Consider the following 14,159-nt stretch of genomic DNA (forward strand, 5'->3'; position numbering starts at 1 on the left):
TAACATAGTGCTGTGATCTCTGATATAAAGGTTAATAGATGTAACTTTGTTGTCTTTCTGCTTGTTTGTTAGCAGTAAGCGCATTCACCTGTTCACTATAGTGTCAAGATAATAGGGAGATGTCTTATAAAAAGAAACCGAATACCAAAGGACTGCTCAGCATAGATCTAGTTTAATTTTTCAGGTGGATATTTGTGCTATCATTAATTTATAGTGAAATGTTATCAAGGCTAACATAGGGAGTAGGGAAATAGATCTACAGAACTGCTTGATTCAAACTAAACTAGTATTTTATAGCATGAGGATGGAATCAAAATAATAAAGCATGCCAATAAAAGTAAAATTTAGGATCTTGCATGGGACAGAAGGTATTACCCTAAACAAAGGCATAACCTACACAGTACAGCAATTACAAACCTAAACAAAGGCATGGGAGGGTGGGGGTTACCTGCTTGGAGCAGCAGGTGCAACCCTAGCCACCTTCCTGGGCAGGTTAGATTGGCCATGCCGCTCTTTATCTGGCCACAAATAAGGAGAAAACAAAATGATGGGAAGTAATCACACAAACATAACTGCAATAAATCCTACAGATCATGTATGTAAAATAATTAAAGATTTGCTCATATCATTTGAGACTTACTGAAACTCCTTCAGTTTCATGGACCTAATGGGGTAAATATTCAGCTGGTGGCAGGGAGCATTTTGCTGACCTCTACCAGTGTTATTCCTGGATATTCAGTGCTGGACCATGCACAGGCTTCAGCACTGAATATCTGGCTTATGTGGCCGCTTTTTGATATTCAGAAGGACTGTGTTTTATGCTGTCCCATTTATGCAGTTGCCATAGAAACATAGAGAAATGTAGGCAGATAAAGACCATATGGCCTATCCAGTCTGCCCATCCATGCCATCTAATCTCCCCATCACTCCCTCAGAGATCCTATGTACTTGTCCCAAGTTCTCTTCAATTCAGATACTGTTTTCATCTCCACCACTTCTACCGGGAAGCCATTCCATGAATTCACTACCCTTTCTGTGAAGAAGTGTTTCCTCAGGTTACTTCTGAGTCTATTCCCCTTTCACCTTAATCCTATGCCACCTCATTGTTGGAAGAGACTTGCCTGCTGTGCATTTATGCCGTGTAGATATTTAAATGTGTCCATCATATTTCCCCTGTCCCACCTTTCTTTCAAAGAATACATATTAGTATTTTTAGGTCTGTCCCCATACGCTTTATAACAAAGATCACTGACCATTTTAGTAGCTGCCATCTGGACCAACTCTCCAGATGGCATGTTTATATCGTTTTGAAAGTGCGGTCTCCAGATTTCTACATAATATTCTAATTGAGGTCTCACTAGAGTCTTATACAGGGACATCATCACCTCCTTTATCCTGCTGGCCGTTCCTCTCCCTGTGTACCCAAGCATCCTTCTAGCTTTTGTTATTGCCTTTTCTACCTGTTTGGCCATCGTAAGATCATCACATACGATCACACCCAAATCCTGCTCTTCTTTTGTGCAAAAGGTTCTTCACCCCCTAAACTGTACTGTTCCCTTAGGGTTCTGCAGCCCAAATGCATGACCCTGCATTTTTGTTTAGCATTAAATCTAAGCTGCCAAATTCCAGACCATTCATCTAGCTTCATTAAGTCCTTCCTCATTTTATCCATATTATCAGGGGTGTTTACCCTATTGAAGATTTTGGTATCATCTGCAAAGAGGCAAACCTCAGCAGACAGCCCTTCAGCAATATTACTTACAAAAATGTTAAAAAGAACTGGCCCAGCTACCGAACCTTGTGGCATGCCACTGGTAATATCCTTTTCCTCAGAATGAGCTCTTTTTACCACTTCTATTGGATTTTGGACCTTATACCCAGTGACATAGCTACAAGGGGCTTTGGGGGCATAGGCTCCCCAATTCCAGCCTCAGGCCCCCCAACCTAGGTGGCCAGTCAAATACCTGTGTTTTGGGCAGTACTGGCTACCCTCCTGCTCCCTGCACTGCTGTCCTTCAATATTTCAAGCCGCTGGCAGTGTCAGTGAGGTGAGCACTTCTTTCAGTGGCCCAGAAGTTTTCCTTCTGCTACAGTTCCCTGTCCTGCAGAGGCTGGATGCTGCAACAGAAGGAGAGCTTCCGGGGCCGCCGAGGGCAGTGTGCTTATGTTACTGATGCTGCCAGCTGCCCAGAAAATTTTGTGTTGCTCTGCTGAGAAGTGGACGCAGAGTGTGAGAGAGAAAGAATGGGCACACGGCAGCATCTCGTGTTCTCAGCGCTTTTCTCGCTGGGTCAGGGTGGGAGTCGGTGAATCCTCAGTTCACCACTATTTTGTCCCATTCTTCTTCGACCTCTTATTTCCTCCCCCCTCAGGAAGCCCAGAAGAGGACTAGTTCTCCCTCCAGGCCCCTGCATTTAACTTAAGTTCTTTTAAACTTCTTTTGTTAATGTAACTCCCAAAGCTGAGAGATCTATTTGTGGGGGGGGGGGGGGGGGTCGCGTTTTATTAAATGTCTGTTGATTTGTGCCCACATTACTTGTTTTCTTTTACTTAGTGTGTTTCTTTTATTAATTGTGTAACTGAACTTTTCTTTTCTCAAATCTCACAGGGGTTTTGTAGCTTTTTTTCCCCTTGGGAAGGGGGAGGTGCAGTTGTTTACTTTCTTTCATTTCATTTCATTTCTACAGGTGGAAGCTCCATGTTTGATGGAAATGTAATAAATAGTGAGGGGGGGCTTCATCTATTACATGACATATGGGTGATTGTGTGAGTCCAGGAAAAATTCTGTACTGTAGCCCATTCGATGAATACCACATTTGTATGGAGAGTATTATTTTCCCATCTGTGTTTGTTTATTAGACCACCTTTCTATAGTACAACCAAAAGTGTTCACATATTAGTTTTGTTTTATGCTGGTATAGGATTAAATTCTACATATGGTGCCCTTTTGTTTTGTGGAATGCAGTGTTATATAAATAAAAAAAAAAGGCAAGTGCATTTTTATGCTGGTGTTTCACAGGGAGGTATTGAATAATGAGGGATCGGCTTCCTTCATGCAGACGTTCTGTCCAGAGTCAGTCTAAATGTGGCAACATTGTCCAGTTCAGCACACTATTAGCCACCAAGTTCATACCTAATTAATTATGTTCAGTGGAAAATAAATCTGTTGGCTCAGGCTGATTGCTATGTGAATATTCCATCACTTTTATTATTGCTACCAAGCATTACATATTAAGGGCATTTGTTTTAAACTTTGTTTTAATTCGTGTATTCAGTTCTTACTTGCACAGGGTTTTGTTTTTTAAACCTAAAGGTGAATCCTAAGGTTGGTTGAACAATTATGTATAAACTGTGTTGTTTCTGACTTCACTTGTTTTGGACTGCTTTGGGTCCTACTGATCTGTACATCTGCTGTCTAGAATTTTGGAAGATGAAAATGAGAATATAAAAATTAAGTTTTGGATATACTCTGTATTGGATATACTCTGTAGAAGTTGTTGTTTACTTTTATAGTGTGTGTATAGATGCCTGTTCTGGTGTGTGCATGTCCATACATATAGCTATGATTCCTGAACATGCAGTATCATTAAAGGACAGACTTTTAAACGCCCAGTTGAGTATATATGCTAATCTCAACTTTGTTAAATGTTTCAGACATATCCATTTATTTGCTCCCATGATATAACTGAATTCTATTATTCTGTCTTGCTGTATTTTCAAATGAAAGCCACATTGAACCTGAGTTTGCTTGGGATAATATGGGATATAAATGTAAACAAAAGATGTATATATATCCTTTATCCTCCCCTTTTTAAGACATTGCCTATCCAGCTGGATGGTGATGGCACAAGGAAAGCAAGTTTGGTCCATTGAAGACTAACTCAAAATAACCTGTTCCTTAACTGGGCTCGAATATTACCATACGATACTCCATAGGTTACTACAGGCTTCTTTTACAAAGCTGCGCTAGCAATTCCCGCGTGGCAAATGAGCTGAAGCCCATAGGAATTGAATGGGTTTCCTCTCAATTGCCACACCGGGAATCGGTAGCGAGGCATTGTAATAGAGGCACTAGGTAACGTGAGTATGTCTAAGTGCTTTGAAAATACAGCTCACTGTAGTCCCATAAGTTTTTACTTTTTATGGGTATCAGATACACAGGGGTGTAGCCAGACCTGATATTTTGTTTATGGGAGGGGGGCAGAGTTAACATGGGAGGGCACTAGGCATATAGATGTGAGTAGTGCTTGATATACTCCTAAATAATGCCTTAGAGTGCACTTAATAACAGGATTTCTAAGTAAACAGTCTGTCCCGCATCAACATAAACCACATGCACACTTATGGAAACCCTGGAAACACTGACATTTTTAAATGAAGTTGCATTACCCCATAACTTAAACTTTGCAATTATAGTAGACTTGAGTCTGGTGAACCTCTCAAAACACATCACAGTGTCCTGGAAAATAATTACTGAAGTAGCACATATCCCTCAACTTTACTTTATAACAAATATTTTATTAATACAGCTTAATAAAGTGTTTTATAAGTATTCTTGTTCGTTCCTCTGGTTCTACTGCTTTCTCTCCTTTCTGAAGCTCACATTAACCATTTCAAGTCCCTGGAATTCCTGACAGTGTTTCTTCTATTTCCTTCTCCTTACGAAGGACCAGACAAATAGAGGATTGTCTGCCAAATTATTTTGGGGCCCTTTTACGAAGTGGAGGTAAGCCCAACGCGGGCTTACCGTATGCTATTCCGGGACTACCGCCGGCCCAACGCAGCCGCCGGTCATAGTTTGGATCAACTGTGTGCCATTTCTGGGTAAAAATAAAAACTTTTACTAACAACTAGACTCCAGTGTATTCATCATATCAAGAATATCTTTATTAACAAACACGTGCCTTTGTAAATTGACACATATACTAAATGAAACACTCTATACCCCCATACTCACACCAATCACTCTTAGTACCTGCCTAAATTTTCATCCTACTGAAACGCACTAAAACATACATTAAATATTGCCATTCACAGGTATTGCGGTATTAAAGTCCTTTACATTGCTGTTATAACTTCAAATTTGGCTTGTTGCCCCAGTCTTCCACATGGGTGTTGTGTTCAAACCAAGCTGTACTGGCTTCACCTCCAATCCACTTAGTTATTATTACACAATAGTCCACTTTAGCCAATGTAATGTCTTTTAAATCCCGTATGCAGGTACACAGTGAAAGGTGACCTCTCTACTGTTCACAATAAGCTGTTCCTCATACGCATGCCGGTTCCCCAATGCTGGACCGCATTTCGTTCACTTCATCAGGAGGAACCACCACCACATTTTCTCAACTCTAACCAGCTACACGCCGAACTGGTGCACGCTAAAGCACCACACCGGGAATCGGTAGCGAGGCATTTTAATAGAGGCACTAGGTAACGTGAGAATGTCTAAGTGCTTTGAAAATACAGCTCACTGTAGTCCCATAAGATTTTACTTTTTATGGGTATCCAGATACACAGGGGTGCAGCCAGATCTGATATTTTTTTATGGGAGGGGGGCAGAGTAAATATTGCACCCAATGCTCTCAGTTCATCTCTCAAAGCTAAAAATTGTTTTCGCCTCTGCTGCGTTGTTTTCGTTTCATCGGGGTAAACCCATATTTTCTGCCCACAAAATAGGGAAGAAGAATATTTAAAATACAGTTTCATGATCATATTCAAATCCTGTTCAAATACCATAGATACTATAAGGGTCCCTCTTGATGTTATCTCTATCATTGAGGAGACTTGTTCAAAAGACATAATGTACAGCCCAAAGGATGAGCCAAAAGAAATAACACTCTGCTTTACACAAAGACCATAGGGCAGAGGTTTTCAACCCAGTCCTCGGGACACACCACCAATCGAGGTTTTCAGGAAAGGGCAACCACATTGCCACCCAGGAGTCACTGGCTTATTTATATGGATTTAGGATGAACCATTGTAGCTATCCCAGATGGGAGTTCTGTAGCAGAATGGTTTACATCTCCTTGTTACAGTAAGAGGCCATTTTACTAAAGTGTGGTTAGTTTTTGCACTTACTGCTGTTTACGTGCAAAAATTTTAATGAGGTTCAGATCCTCCTGACTGAAAGCCATGGTAACTGTTAATGTTTAAAGCAAAATAGCATCTGCACATATCATGATGATAATTGCTAGGTGGTGGCGACATCGTTTAGATGAGGTTGCCGACACGAGTATAGGCTTATTGCAGGTTTATTCAGGATGGTATACCCCAAATGTTATTGAGATTGGTCAAGTTTTGACAGAGATATGCAGAAAACAAGCTTTGTATAGTTTTATTTTTTGAAACCTAGTGTAGAATTAATAAGATCTAAAAACATTGGCAAAAGAGAGGATCCACAATCCTTAACAAACATGCAAGAGCACCATCCTACAGATAACCAGATGGTCTAATAAAAGCTAGCAACTTCTGAAGACTCAGAGAAAATAGGGAAACAACATGAAATAAGGGTACTGCATTTCTGAAATTAAGAGCCATTCAGTAGAAGAACTAAGTGGTGGAGGAGGAGACAGTGAAGGAAACAGATTAAACTGTGTCAGTGGTATACCCTGAAGATCAGCTAATTTCTGAAGCATGAAATCAGCAAAAGAATCAGGGGTGAACTGTGGGGTAGTATTTGAGGCAAATTCTTAAAACTGAACAATGATGAGTGACAGTAAGGAATGGGTTTCGAGAGTAAGACCCAGACCAGTGGATCCCCTTGTTTTTATAACTGGCTTTTGCTTTCTTAAGAAGTTGTTTATATTGTGTCTGAGTATTTTTACACTGTTGAAGATTATAGAGGGCTTTATCCCTTCTCCAAGTGTGCTCTGCTGTACAGGCAAGTGATTTTTGAATTCTAAGTTTGACAGTAGACCATGGGTTAGGCAAACTGATGAGGGTCCCAAATTGATTCTTACACAAATAAGCAATTCTGAACAAAAGTCACTATAGGGCCCTTCTAGTAAAATGCATTACGTTTTGGGCTTAACATGCCATAATGCAGAATTTTAATGTGCAGTAAGCCTAAGACTAATGCTGTATGACTAAAACTGAAACTAAGACTAAAACTGAACTCCTTATCTTCCCTCCTAACCCAACCTCTCCCCTTCCCCCCATTCTCTATTTTTTTTAAATTATTTATTTATTAATTTTCACAATAATACAAACAAATCCAGTTTGTAAGGCAATACAGAGAAATTTGTAAGAGGAAAAATATTTTGTTTAAACATACATATTAAACATATTAATCTTTTCACTCTTCCTTAGACCACCAAAAGTAGGGGAGAGGAGACCAAACAAATTTAAGGAGAAATATCACTCAAAGGAAAAAAAAATCCTGTTTTTACATTCTACTTTACTTCCTGATGTTGTTCATTTTTTCTATTCAGCTAGATGGGTTTTTAGGTCTAAAAAGGCTTTTAACTGAGGTGGCTCAAAAAAATACATACTTAATTCCAGACATACGAATTATACATTTACACGGATAGGCAAAAGTAAATATTGCACCCAATGCTCTCACTTCATCTCTCAGAGCTAAAAATTGTTTTCGCCTCTGCTTCGTTGTCTTCGTTACATCAGGGTAAACCCATATTTTCTGCCCACAAAATAGGGAAGAAGAATATTTAAAATACAGTTTCATGATCATATTCAAATCGCGTTCAAATACCATAGATACTATAAGGGTCCCTCTTGATGTTATCTCTATCATTGAATCTTCCAATAATGCTGTTAAGTTCTGTGTGTCTATAGCAGGAGGTTCAGGTATCTCTCCACGCTTTTGCAAATTAGGTAAATAGTAAACCTTGTTACAAGGAGGGATATCCGATAAAGATAACTTCAGAATCTCCTGCAGGTATTTCTTAAGGAAATCACGAGGGGACAAAGCTGGTGAAATAGGAAAATTCAGCATTCTGAGCGTGAGGCATCGGTTGTAGTTTTCTATCTGTTCTAATTTACGAGCAGTAAAGAGTTTGTCTTTCACAAGAGAATCAACAGTTAACTTAACAATATTAATCTCTTCTTTTATAGTGGCAAATTGAGTTGCAGATTCTCTTTTAACTTCCTCATAGGCTGCAGACATTGAAGTCAACTTACTTGCAATCGTGGAAACTTCTCTAGTAGATTTAGCCACCTCAATAGTCAGTCTTTGAAGCGCAATCCATATAGCTTCCATAGTCACCTCCTGGGGCTTTTCTTGCTCCAGTGTGTTCTCAACCGCTGTTCCAGAGGATAAACCGCCAAATGGGGCCAAGTCAGCGACCACATCGGAATCCGCTTGATCCCCTGACTCCGCTCTAGTTCCGGCGGGACAAGGAGGAGGATTCAGCATCGGCGGTGATAGCGTGGTATCTAGGCCCCTGATCGACGTCGCTCCTTCGTCGTCGATCAATGTGGGGCTCACCAGACCGGGATCGAATGGTAAGCTTCTCACGAATCGGTTCAGTGTCTGCTGGATTGGGGATGACGTTAGTGCAGTTGGCGGTTGCACTTTTGTCATCCCCTTTCTTTTAGTATGGGGCATAGTGGAATTAGCGGAAAAATCTTGAGGGTTACCAGCAAACAGTTAGAGAACGTCCGTGAGCACAGCTAGGACGCCATCTTGCTCTGCCCCCCCCCCCCCCCCCCCCCCCCGCCCCCATTCTCTATTTCTGTCAACAACACGTTCATTCTTCCTGTCTCGTCTGCTCGCAACCTTGGGGTCATCTTTGATTCCTCCCTCTCCTTCTCGGCCCATATTCAACAGATTGCTAAAACCTGTCGTTTCTTCCTTTATAACATCGCCAGAATTTGCCCTTTCTGAACACGCTATCAAAACCCTCATCCGTCACCTCTCGCTTAGACTACTGCAACTTGCTTCTCTCAGGTCTTTCACTCAGCCATCTCTCTCCTCTTCAATCTGTTCAAAACTCTGCCGCACAACTAATATTTCGCCAAAGTCATTATGCCCATATCAGCCCTCTCCTGAAATCACTTCACTGGCTCCCTATCCTTTTCAGTATACAATTCAAGCTCCTCTTATTGACCTATAAGTGCATTCACTCTGCAGCCCCTCACTACCTCTCCACCCTCATCTCTCCCTACACTCCTACCCTAGAACTCCGTTCGCTAGGCAAATCTCTCCTAGTTGCGCCCTTCTCGTCCATCGCTAACTCCAGACTCCGCTCCTTCTGTCTCGTCGCACCTTATGCCTGGAATAGGCTTCCTGAGCCATTACGTCTAGCTCCATCCCTGGCTGCCTTCAAATCCGGGCTAAAGGCCTACCTGTTTGATGCTGCTTTCGACTCCTGACTTGTAACTTTTATCTTCCTTATGTGTCCTTCTGTCCTTCCCTTATCCTTTTTGGCCCTTTCTGTTTGTCCTGATTTAGATTGTAAGCTCTTTTGAGCAGGGACTGTCTTTCTTCTTCACGTTCAATTGTAAAGCGCTGCGTACGACTGGTAGCGCAATAGAAATGATTTATAGTAGTAGTAGTAGTGTATGAAGAAAAGGCAATCCCAGTATTTATTATTTCAGGTCATGTGTTTAACATTCAGATTAACGTACAGTATTGGCTCCTGTTTAACACAGAAGCACTTAGCACCCCCTATTTAAGAGGTGATAAGTGATCTTTGTGATAGCCAGTTAGTATGTAGTAAGTGTAATTCGCTAGCTGGCTAACGCTTCCACACATATTCTCCGCCCATGCTATGCCCTCGGAACAGAAAAATTCAGTAATGCGTGGCTTAACATACGGAAACAGGCAAAATACTGCAAAACCCCTTAACACGGTCACATTATAGCCTGTTTCTACATGTTAAGTGCTTATTGCCCTTTAGTAAAAGGGCCACTTTATTAATTATTCATATTTAAAATTCCTTATTGTCCCCATGAAGAAGGGAAATGAGAGAAACAACACTCCTATCAGCTCTTCAAAATGGTTTCTTTAATTACTGTTCATCTGTTTAAGTCTTGCTTGTTTAATGTCTAATCTGTAACTTCTGTCCGTCTGTCTGTCTCCCTCCTCCCCCCACTCCTTATTTGCGGCTTTTATGGATTTTCTTTATTACCTTTTCCTAGTCCTGAGAGATTAAAGGCTTTGTGTTGCCTGCCTAATGTGCAGTGGCATAGCCAGACCCAGTATTTTGGATGGGCCCAGAGCTAACTTAGATGGACCCTTCCACGGCAAGGCACTCCACAGCCCCCCTCCCCCTGGGATATAAAAAAAAATTATAGATTTTTTTCACCTACCCCACATCAATATCTGTCCTCCTCCGCGGAGTCCCGGCATCTGCCCACCCATCGCTGAACTCCATCCCTTCCCGGTGTACTTTACAGGTGTCCCCGACATCTGCAGTGATTCAATTATCATTGCCTGCTCTCGCCCTGCAGGCTTCCCTCAGCCGGGTCCCACCAAGTTCCCTTAGGAACTTCTTTTTTATCCATGCAAGTGTTTTGTTCAGTATTCTGTATCTAAATATTTGTTTTTCATTCCTGAATGGCTGAGGATCTTCTTGGATTCTATGAAGGTTCCCTTATCAGCTTCTTCTAACTAAACAATATTGAATTGCTGTGATTGGTTAAGGGGGAATGCCACTATGTTTTTCATTCAGATTTTTTGTGATATCTCTGATTAGTTTGGATCTTCTCCCCCTTTCCTCCTGGCTGTTTAGGTTACTTCTCCTCCACCTTTTTTATATTGTGTAAACATTGAGTTTATATGATATATTGCTGTCCAAATTTTTAAATTAATATATAATAAAAAAAAGAAAGAAAGGAATCTCTAGCACTTGTGCATTGGCTGCATGGTTCAGGAAATACATTTAATCCTTCTGAGGCAAAAATAAATATTCTTGACACAGTACCATGCTATTGTATATTGATTTTTTTTTTCACTTTTAATACTGATGGTTTGAATATCAAAAAACCTGCAAAGTTTATACTGATGTAATAGTAGTGGTGAATGCATTAATCAATAAAATGTATTAATTCAAAAAGTATGCAATAGATGGTTACATGAAAAACAACCATCCTGCCTGCTCAATTATTGCTGCCCACAGTCAGGAGTATTGTGAAGATTTGTGGCACCCTGGAGGGTGGGATAATGCTGAGAGCCAGAAAGTGTCCCCTCTAATGTTGCATGCTTTGGGGGAGAGGAAGTCCCCTGCTGATGACCTGGCCACCAGCTGACGCCTTCATGCTGCACAGAAGCAGCTCTAAGAGCAGCGCTTCACATCACCACTGTTATGAGAAGAGGGGTAGGGGTATGTCTTCTCTGAGCCTGGCACCCCATCTCATCTGCCTCTCCTATCATTCCTGTCCACACTGCTAAGAAAGAATCACAGCTGCCAGTCATAGATGTGTCCTTATCTTGAACAGTTTATTCTCTTCCTCCTTTTTAGTCTTGAGCAGATAAGCATGCAAGAAACGTGCAAGATCCCCCAGTTAGTACTTAACCAACAACCTTGTTTTCCATGTCAACTGCAAGGCTTTATTATGAATATGCACAGCTGCAAGTTAATTCTGTCATTACAGCTTAATGGGCCCTTTTACTAAGGCGTGCTGAAAAAAGGCCTGTGGTAGCGTAGACGCGTGTTTTGGGCGAGTGCAGAATCATTTTTCAGCGCACCTGTAAAAAATGCCTTAAAAAATCTTTTACGAAAATGGACGTGCGGCAAAATGAAAATTGCCGCGCATCCATTTTGGGTCTGAGACCTTACCGCCAGCCATTGACCTAGCAGTAAAGTTTCACTTGGTAACCGGGTGGTAATGACCTATGCGTGTCAAATGCCACTTGACGTGTGCCCAATACCTGCGTCCGAAAGGATGCACACCAAAAATTAAATTCGCGCAAGAGCCAAGCGGTAGCTGGGCAGTAACTCCATTTTGGTGTGCGTAGACACTTACGCGGCTTAGTAAAATGGCCCCTAACTTAGTAGTTGCCAGTACTAGGGTGGCTATTCACTGAGCATCCAGCCTCCTAGATCCCCTGTGGAGATTGCCAAACAGACCCAGCTATGTTAACACTTGCATTTCTACTAGGAATTCTAGTTATTATTGTACTCATAGTTTGTCAGACAGACAGTAGGTAGTTAATTGAATCATTATGGCCTGCTAAAATATCTAATGTATTTATAGAAAACGTAGTAAATATTGAAGTTAAAGTAATTTTAACAGGGCATTTTAAGTTTGTTTTGCTTTGTCAAATTTACAATGTCTGTTTTTCTATTTAACACATTTTCCAGAACTTGAAGAATCCAGAGAGAAATGCCCACCTCGCTGGTATAAATTTGCCAACACGTTCTTGATCTGGGATTGTAGCGAACAATGGTTAAAATTAAAGCATGTTGTTAAATTGTTTGTGATGGATCCATTTGTGGACCTTGCTATTACCATCTGCATTGTCTTAAACACATTGTTTATGGCCATGGAACATTATCCAATGACCGACGAATTCAACAGTGTGCTTAATGTAGGAAACCTGGTAAGTAAGTTCATAAAATTTATCTTTTTAGACTGACAGCCAACTTACTTCTTTAATACATTAGACAAAAGTCATGAATCATAAAATAAAATCTGCAATATTGGCAAACAGAGCCCATATATCCATAATGGGACTGATTTTATAACAGGACAACAATGTGAGAAATCCATAAAAACACCTATTTTATAAAGACAATATAGGTGCCTTCATAAAATAGGCTCTGAAAATCAGCCCCAACAATGTGCAAATCATGCTCATGCACAAATCTACACCTGTTCTGAAAAAGCTGTAAATATTCACATGTACTCTGCACGAGTATGTGTATTTTATAATATATGTGTGTACATTGCAATTCCGCCCCTGAGCCACCAAAATTACATCCCTGAACATGCTTACACAGAGATTGCATAAAAGAAGATGCACACTTTCTGTGTGTGCAGATTGTATGCGTGAATGTTGTCACATAATTGTTTTTTTTTTACCTTGAACCCCCCCTTTGCCCACACTCCTAAAAGCACCTGCCAGCTTCCACAATGCATGTACTCTTAGCCAAGCTACAAAAGGACATTCCTTTGAGCGCTTCTATTGGTCTGGGGAGGATAGCAGCACATCTACATCTCTTAAAAAATGTGCATTCTTCCCCCCTCCCCCCCATTTGAGTGCTCACACAATCAGCAGATGTGAAGTATATGGGTGCTTAAGTTAATGAGCCTGTTTTATTGTGCCAATATATTTCTTGAAATAAAGTTTCTTACATGCTCACAGTGGGTCCTGAACCAGGGTCAGGGGGAGAAATTTTGCACATAACAATTTCTTTATGATTGATCAAATAATACGCAATTTTCTGAACCCTATTCTACAACATTTCTAAACCTATTAGCCAAATATCTGAATGTATTTAGCATGTAACTTTTTTCCTTACAGAAAGCGATATTTGGACTAGGTGATAGTGTACTTGAGTCTCTGCCTCAGTGATTTGCTCTGTGCATAATTCTTTGCACCCTTTTAATTTTCTACGAATAGAAGATTATTAGGTAGAATTACTAAATTGCATTAAGTCAGTCACTTTAAGATAAGTCGTGCTGTCCCTGTAACATGCTTCATCTTAATACTCCACATGTTATTTGACTGTTAGCACAAATGAGAAGGAAATTGTTATAGAAATCAGAAGGGGCTCTCTGACATTCTAATGTAGGGTGTAGGCCATGCAGAGCACATTAAGGGAGGAAGTTATCAAGATGCATTAAGAGTTGGAATTTTATTGTACCTTAATTTCCTGAGAGAGTGACCAATGGTGGTAGTTCAGTACTACAGGTTAATGACTTCCATGATATATGAATAATGCTGCTTGTGAGCAACCTTGTAAGCAGCAACATTCTACCATCCCAGCAATATTGGGCCACAGCTCCTGGCATGTCCTAAAAGACCAGACAAAGTCCCATTGAGTTTTCCCCAAGCCCACCTCCTCAAGTCAGGAACTCTCCTCTCAATGGCCTCCAATTTCATGCTTCCACAACTAGAAGGAAAGGCAGGGCCAATGAATAATGGAGTATCAATCTTCAGCACTTAACCAACCAGGGTAACAGCAAAAATGGGACCGCATAAAACATAGTCCTATCTTTACACCACAGCCCATGGCCAGTTAAGTTCTGAATAT

General features: G+C 40.8%; 1 protein-coding gene across 1 annotated transcript in view; it reads left to right on the forward strand.

The window, feature by feature from the left end:
* The window catches only part of LOC115474187 (sodium channel protein type 2 subunit alpha-like), a 335,664-nt gene that overhangs the window by 136,671 nt on the left and 184,834 nt on the right, over positions 1–14,159 (forward strand). Inside the window, 1 exon segment of the mRNA XM_030209540.1 lies at positions 12,264–12,510. Within this exon segment, the coding sequence (XP_030065400.1) occupies positions 12,264–12,510 (247 nt within the window).

This window comes from Microcaecilia unicolor, chromosome 7 (genome assembly GCF_901765095.1).
Source record: "Microcaecilia unicolor chromosome 7, aMicUni1.1, whole genome shotgun sequence".
Taxonomy (NCBI): Eukaryota; Metazoa; Chordata; class Amphibia; order Gymnophiona; family Siphonopidae; genus Microcaecilia; species Microcaecilia unicolor.